General features: G+C 55.3%; 1 protein-coding gene across 1 annotated transcript in view; it reads right to left on the reverse strand.

Moving 5' to 3' along the window:
- The window catches only part of OLFML2A (olfactomedin like 2A), a 27,061-nt gene extending 21,728 nt beyond the window's left edge, over positions 1–5,333 (reverse strand). Inside the window, exon 1 of the mRNA XM_059410834.1 lies at positions 5,077–5,333. Within this exon, the coding sequence (XP_059266817.1) occupies positions 5,077–5,199 (123 nt within the window). The 5' untranslated portion in view covers positions 5,200–5,333. The remainder of the gene's footprint in view (positions 1–5,076) is intronic.
- Between the last annotated feature and the right edge of the window lie 2,325 nt (positions 5,334–7,658).

Below are 7,658 nucleotides of genomic sequence, written 5' to 3' on the forward strand. Positions count from 1 at the left end.
GAGATCATGACCTGAGCCAAAGGCAGAGGCTTTAACCCACTGAGCCACCCAGGCGCCCCAGTATTCCATTTCTGTTCTGAGCTGTCAGACACCTGTTTGAGCCCCTGAGCCCCTGAGCTGAGTACACTCTGGGCAACTCCTCCGGGCAGTCCTCCTTCCCCTGCGAACGCTGACAGCCAGGTGATGGTCCCCCACGTTCCTTAGATCTCGGGCAATGCCTTGAGCTTGCCTTCTCGTCAAGTCTCCGGGGCCCCCTTCCCAGCTCTGCTGCGGACTCCCAGTCACCCCCACCCACTCCCCAGTAGGCAGATGTGGTTGTGTTCTGTGTGGCCAGGCCAGCCTGGACCCACCCGTTACCCTGGCATCCCCCCGCCCCGGGGCCTGCAGCCTCCACATCAGACTGCAACATTCCTTCTCTCCTCAGATGAGGTGCGACGTCCTGAGGGGGGCGGCCAAAGCCCTGACACTGGCCAGGAGTCGGCAGAGGGCCTCGGCTCCCAGCCCCAGCTGCCAGGAGCCTAGGCAAGGCCCTTCCTCCGTGATTGCTGGACCCCGTGGTGCTGGACTGGAGGCAGCCAAGCACCATGGCGGCGGGGGGACGGACCATGCCCAGACTCGAGCCCCAGGTCCTCCATTTCCCTGCGCGGCCTCGGCCCCTCTGAGTCTCTGCACCCACCCTTGCAAGATGGGGAGGATATGTCTTTGCCTCGTGAGCCTGTCCTGAGGCTGAAATGAGTCCATCACGCAGAGCAGCCGACACCAAACCTGGCACAGGGTCAGCGCTCTTTCTGTGGTACTTGTTGCCCAGGTAACCCTCCCGCACGTCCGCAAGCCATTTTCTACCTCTCTCCTCTCCTCACAATCCCACCTTAAAGGGGAGAAATCGGGAGCGTCAGGGAAGACTAGAGGCTCGCTCAGGGTCACTATGAAGAGCCTGACTCCAAAAATTTGGTTTACTTGCTGTTCCTCCCGTGACCATCCCTGTCACCAGCGGAGGTCTCCTCCAATAGCAACCGAACTGTGACAAAAAGGGGGCCTGGGGGGTGGGTCACGGGGGGGGGGCAGTAGAGAGCCTGGGGCTCTATCTGCTGGGGCCGGTCCATCCTGCCCTGGGCCCGAGGGCTGGAGCTACTGGGAAGCAGGGAAGTCCCTGCCTCAGCCTCCCAACCCCCGCGCCCCACCTCTCTCTACAGCACACGCTGCTGCCAAAGACCCCAAAAATGTGGATGGCTCGTGCTTAAGAACGTCCTTGCAAGGAAGTCCTACAATGAGATGGCAAGAGGTCATACTTGAGATTTTTCTTAAGAGAGATGGATAAATCTGGCCACAGTGGGAAGAGGGGGGGCTCAAGCTGTGAAATGTTCTAGAAACGAGCAGATCCAAATTGTGTCACCTTGAGGTGGAGTCTTCCCTCTTCTCTCATGGCCTGAGAGCCCCCTGAGCGCCCCCTGAGAGCCCATTTCCATGTCCTCCTGCAGGCAAAGACCTCCCCCAGAGCCCACTGCCAGCTCGACACCTCCCTGGATGGCCCCAATCTGGAGCCACCCAAAGCTGGACCGGCTTCTTTTCTCAACTGATGTCTACCTACCCGCCACCCACCCGAGGCCTCTGAGCCTCTGTTTTACTCCGGACAAGCCATCAGTCATATTCTTCCAATTCTTTATCCTGAACAGCCCCCACCTCTCTCTCCGACTCCCCATTCCATGACCACAGGCCGAGTTCGAACCCCATTAACTGCTTCTAAGGACATAGTACCCTCCTCCCTGCTGGCTTAACCTTCCAAAAGTCCCTCTTTGATGATCGGTGACTCTCTCACTCCACAAACCTCCATGGCTCTCTGTATCTCTGCCGAGTTCTCAACAGGGGGATGTGCCTGGGAATTACCTGGAATGCACTTCAAAAAATGCAGACGCCCTGGCCTTAGTCCACACTTCATAACTCAGGCTCTCAGGTTCCCCAGGCCATTTGGATGCCCACTGAAAGCTGAGCATCCTGGAACCCCAGGATGCTGCAGACTCCTCTATCTGACTGTTTTGACCTTCACTGTTCAAGCGTGTCAGATGGAGGAGGTGCAGCGACCAGCAGCAGCGTTGTGTAAGATTCTGGATTTAAGGGCTGGGCATGGGACTTGGCACACAGGATTTTTCTCAGTACTTTGTTCTAGGTGCCCCGGTCAACGGGACTGTTGGGGCAAGAATTTCCCTGTAGAGAGACCCTGTGGGGCCTGGCCTAGCCCCATGTACAGAAGGACTTTGTGTACAGAAGGACTCTATCACTTGTATTCTCTGTCTTCCCTGAGCCTGTTTTCAATTACACCCACAGGCGGAAACTCCCAGAGTGGAGGCGCAGCAACACCTAAGCCCCCGGGACCAGCCTGGCCTAGAACATCTGATCGAGCCTGCGACGCTGCCGCCTGCTGCCTGGCTTCAGACCCTCCTGCTCCCCTGGCCCAGTTCCCACAAGCCTTGGCCTTCCCTCTGCCCTTGTGGCCCTGGTCAGTGACAGGGATGACCCAAGATCCCCTTCCCACATCTGGATGCATGGAGGAAGTGAGGCACCTTTCACAGATGGGGAAACTGAGGTAGCCATGGGGAATTCTCAGCTGCATTCCAAGGCCATATAGCAGAAAGCAGGTTCCCAGAGGTCTGTGCTGCCACGCCTGGGTTTCATGTGATTCCCTATCTGTCCATCCCAAACTCCGAGCTGGGCAGCCCCTCAGAGATGCCAGGGAAGCTGTGAACCCTCTCCGACTCCCCTGCCGGGACAAAGTACTTCCCTAGATGAAAACTCCAAGTCCTGTTTAGGAGAGACCTTGCTATAAACATAAAATTAAAACACACCGAGTGAGGAGCTGCCTGAGACCACAGAGTTCTCTGGTGAGTACTGGGGTTGAGCTGCCCCTGTACCCCTGAAAGTATGGGGCAGGAGGGGGGACTGGACCTCCTAGGAGCAGGAAGCCTAAGGAGAGAGCCAACTTAACCCTTCAGGGCCCTAAATAGATAGATTTCAAGTCCCAGGTTGGCCCTTGAAGGGCTCTCTCCCTCCCCCAAGTTCTCCGCCCCCCCAAATCGGACAGGCTTGGAGAGGAAGGATCGTTATGGGGGAGGGAGAGGGTGATTATGAAAACAGCCCTCCCTGTAGAGCCAGCAGGAGACCGGCTGTGCTGAGGAATGCGGAGTAAATTCACCCATCACTTGATTTTTATTTTTCCCAGCTGGCTGAAGTGGTGTGGGCTGGGAGGTTCTGAAGGAGGCCTGTGCTGTGTCCCCCAGCTGCTTCGTCCTCCAGGCTCTAGGGTGCGCCTCCCTCCCTACCCCACCAGCCCCAGCTTGCCCTGGGACAACTAAACACACACACACACACACACACACATACACACACACACACACACACACACACACACACACACACACGCAAGCACGCACAACCTAGCAAGTGTTTGGCTGACTCACTACATAAACAGGGTGTTAGGTTTTCTTTGTCTTTGCTTTGTTTTGAGTGCGAGCCCTTCCCCCACAAGCCCTACATGCACTCGGAGGATGCCCAGGACCAAATACTCTTCCCAGCCAGAGGGATGGGAGGGGCAAAGCACTGATTAGGTTACGTGCGGGTTTTGTTTTTGTTTTTGTTTTTTTTTTTGCTTGCTGGTCCCCTACCTGAGCCAGGTCAGGGAATCCAAGAAGGTCCTGCATGGAAAGGAAGTGGGCAGACATTGTTTTTCAGATGGGGAAGCTGAAGCCCAGAGGCAGGCCGCGACTTACTTGCCCAGGGTCGCACAACCAAAGAACAACAAAGGGCCAGAACCCGGGTTTTTTGATTCACAAGCTAGCCACCTCTCTATACACCCTAGTTTCCCACCTGTAAAGTATGACTGATACTGATTCCCTTCTTGTCCTTGGAACACATGGTCAAGACTGCAGCTCCCTTGTTTTCATACCCAGAGCTGGATCTTTAGATGAGGGTCTGCTGGTCCCCAGTGCTCATACTTACCATGTAGCTAGTGGCTTCTACCCTTTGCCTGGCCTCTGGACAGTGCAGCCTCACCTTCTACCCAGGAAAGAGGCTGCAGCGACATCAGGAAAAGTCACTCCTTTGCTCTGCACCAAGAACAAGGTCCTACCCCCTTCCTGCCCCTCATTCATTCCTGGTTCCATCCTTGTCCTTACGGGGTCATTTCCCAGAACACCCTCAAGTGTTCCCTTAGTAAGATTCTGTAATCACAGCATGATTTATCAGGCACCAGGTGTGGTGCTAAACATTTTACAGGCATGATCACCAGATGCAGGAAGTGGGAGCTATTATTATTCTCATATTAAAAAGTGAGGAAACAGAAACTGGGAGCGGTGAAAGGCCCAAGATCACCCAGCCCAGAGGTGGAGGGAGGATTTGAACTCAGGTCTGCTTGACACCACAGCAGATCCTTTTAGCCACAACTGAGAAGACTTCAGGTCCCTTCTGGAAGCACGGTGTCTTCCAGAAGGTGCAACAGATTCCCGGCAGGACTACTAGAGGCCAGGCAAGTGACTAGCCCACTAGGCTCATTGCCTAGGGACTCTGGGTCCCCAGCATGACCGGAAAGCATTGTCTCAGGCTCTGGTGCAAACCTGGGAGTCCCAGGGAGTCCCTGGGAAGCAGTTACGCAGGAGTCTGCCTGACAGTCTCCCATGGAAACTTTGAGCCGGATTTCCAGGCTGCCCCTGCTCAGCGTTCCTGGGAATCCCTTCCCTAGGCTGGGGACTGCATCTCTTGTCTGTGCCCCCTCCAAACTCTCAGGCTCCCCTCTTCCTGGCCCTGGTTTTCAGGGCTTATCTCCCCGAACTGGATTAGGTCCCAGAGCCCTTTCCTGAGACCCCCAGGTCCCAAGTACCCCTACCATCTCCAGCACTTCTTGCCCCACGCGCTCCTCTCCCTGGGTCGTGGCCCGAGTGGCTTCCGTGCTGAGCCTGTCGGGTCTACCCTCTACCTGGTCCTCCGCTCCCGGCCCTGACACCCTCCTTGGCCCGCACCCCGGCCACAGCGCCCCCTCGCGCCCGGCTCCCCGCGGAGCTGAGCCCGGGTCAGAGGGCCGCGCGGTACCTTGCTGTCAGCGCGCACCCGGCCCGCGCGCGGCGGCAGCAGCAGCAGGAGCAGCAGCGGCGGCAGCAGGAGCAGGGGCAGTGGCCCGGGCCGGGGCCGGGACAGGAGGGCGGCCGCGGCCATGGCGGGATGGGCACGGTGGGCACGGTGGGCACCGACAGCCGCGTGCGGACGCTGGGAAGCGCGGTCCACACTGCTAGCTCGGTGCGCAGCCAGCAAAGCCCGCGCGGCGCGCCCCCCCGCCCCGCGCCCCCTCCCGCGCCGCCAGGGGCGGAGCTAGGGTGGAGGGGGCAACCCGCCCCGCCCGGGCCTCTGCGGGGCCTCTTCGCCATTGGGCGGCTCTCCGAAGGGCATCCCTGCGAGGACACAAAAAAGGGTCTTGTTCCCGAGTCCCTAGGAGCAGCGCGGCCAATAAGCGGAGCGCGGGGTCCCCTCGCGGGCGGAGGTCCTGCTCTGTGAGATGGGAGACCTTGGGTGTGTCCCTTCACCTCTTTGAGCCTCAGCTTCCTCATCTGTAAAATGGGAGAAATAGTGCTTTCCTTTTTGGAGTGGTTGTAAAGTTCAGATGAGTCGTGTTTCCAAGGCAGGCGAGACTTAGAGCTCTCCCAACACTCAGACCCCGCCAGCTCTGCCTTTTTCACGGCTCAGCACTCCCCCCCCGCCACGCCGCCGCTTGTTTCTTTCCTCTTCCCTCCAAAATCCCGCCCGTGGACCCCCAACTCAACTTCAGGAGCTCCTGGCGTTTAAACACCCTTTCTCCACCCCATCCTCGGCAGGGAGAGCTCCATTTCTCCGGTTCCTAGGCTGCAAAACTTTTCAAATGGAGCCGCCTCCTGTCGTCACTCCTCAGGTTCCCAGCCCCTCCCCTCGCTCCGGGGCTCTTCGATCTCACTTGGGAGGTGGCTCGTGGAGGGCCCCCGGAGCTCCTGTACCGCACCCAAGGCGGCACCTCTTTACCCTCCCAGAATCGACGGCTCTGGATCATGCCTCCTTCTTAAACCCTCTCCTCTCTGGGTTTCTTTCTGATTCCCCGAATTATCTTATTATTTTTTTTTCCCCATTCAACAAGTATTTATGGAGTGCCTAGTAAATGCCCTTCCTTACCGCTACTCTCAAGAACTTCCCCCTCGTGCATATCCCCTCCCCTGCACCTTTTCTTCATAGAATTTATCACCCCATGAAACTTTCTAGCTGGTATGTGTGTTTCCTTGCATCCTTTATGCCTTCCCTTGTGGGAGAGACATAAATCAACAGTGCACAGACCTTGCCCACGAGCAGCTAGCTGAGCGGTCTGGCAGCATGGCCCCAGGACCAGCAGCCTCAGCATCACCTGGGAACTTAGAAATGCAAGTTCTCAGGCCCTAACCCAGATCTCGGGAAGCAAAAACTTTAGGGATGGGGCCCGGCAATCTGTTTTAATAAGTCCTCCAGAGGATTTATAATTTGGAACTACCGGATTAATACAAGGTCTGGTGCTCTTGGACTCTGAGCTGTGACAAGTCACGTGTGGCCAGTATTCAGTACAGATTAGCTTCTTTCATGACTAGAGATCAGGGGATGTGTCAAAACCAGGGCTGGATTAGTATAAAACATGAATATGCTGCTTTTTGTGTTTTGTTTTAAAATATTTTATTTATTTGGGACAGGGGGTGGGGAAGAGGGAAAAGCAGACCCCCTACTGATATGGGGGTTCGATCCCAGGATTCTGGGATCCTGACCAGAGCCAAAGGCAGAAGCTTAACCGACTTAGCCACCCAGGTGCCCCTGGTGTGTGGTCTTATGTGCACAGACTATTTGTGAATGGACACACTGTAAACCAGTATGGTGGTTATTGCTCAGGAGGGAAATCAGTTTTGGGGAATCAGAGTAAGGAGAAAGGTTTACTTTTCGTTGAATACTTTTTTTGCATCTGGGAATTTTGTAATGCACGTCTTAGCTATTCAAATAATAGACTAAATGTACTGAAAGCACAGGGGTTCTCTTTCCTAGCCTGGTTCTGGCTCTCTGGCTAGCTTTGGAAGAAGTCCACTGTCGCCCCAAACTCTGCCCTCTGCTGGCTGCTCCATAAGAGAGCCCCAAGGTCTCTGCTTTCCTTCTTTTCACCATTCTCTCCTGCCCCTCTTTCCCTCAGCAGGCTCCAGTTACAATGGATTCTCTCAGTTCCCCCTTGGCCGTGGGACCTTTGCATATGCTGTTCCTTCCTCCTGAAACTGTCTCTCTGCTCAATCTCACTTACTCCTACTCATTCTTTCCATCTTATTTCAATGTTCCTTTTCCCAGAAAGCCTCCCTGATCATCACCCCCAACCGAAATGAACCCTGTCACACATTCCCGCAGCACCAGGAACTTCTAGGTGTGTTGTCAGTTGTAGAACTTATGTGCACTTGTGGGTTTGTATGGTTATTTGATTTGATTAGTGTCTGACTACACCACCCATGATGGGGCTCAAACCTGCTTTGTTCTTTTCTTCTTTTTTTAAAACCTGCTTTGTTCTTTCTTTCTTTCTTTTTATTTATTTATTTTTTTAAAGATTTTATTTATTTATTTGACAGAGAGAGATCACAAGTAGGCAGAGAGGCAGG

The sequence above is a fragment of the Mustela nigripes genome, chromosome 9 (assembly GCF_022355385.1).
Source record: "Mustela nigripes isolate SB6536 chromosome 9, MUSNIG.SB6536, whole genome shotgun sequence".
Classification (NCBI taxonomy): domain Eukaryota; kingdom Metazoa; phylum Chordata; class Mammalia; order Carnivora; family Mustelidae; genus Mustela; species Mustela nigripes.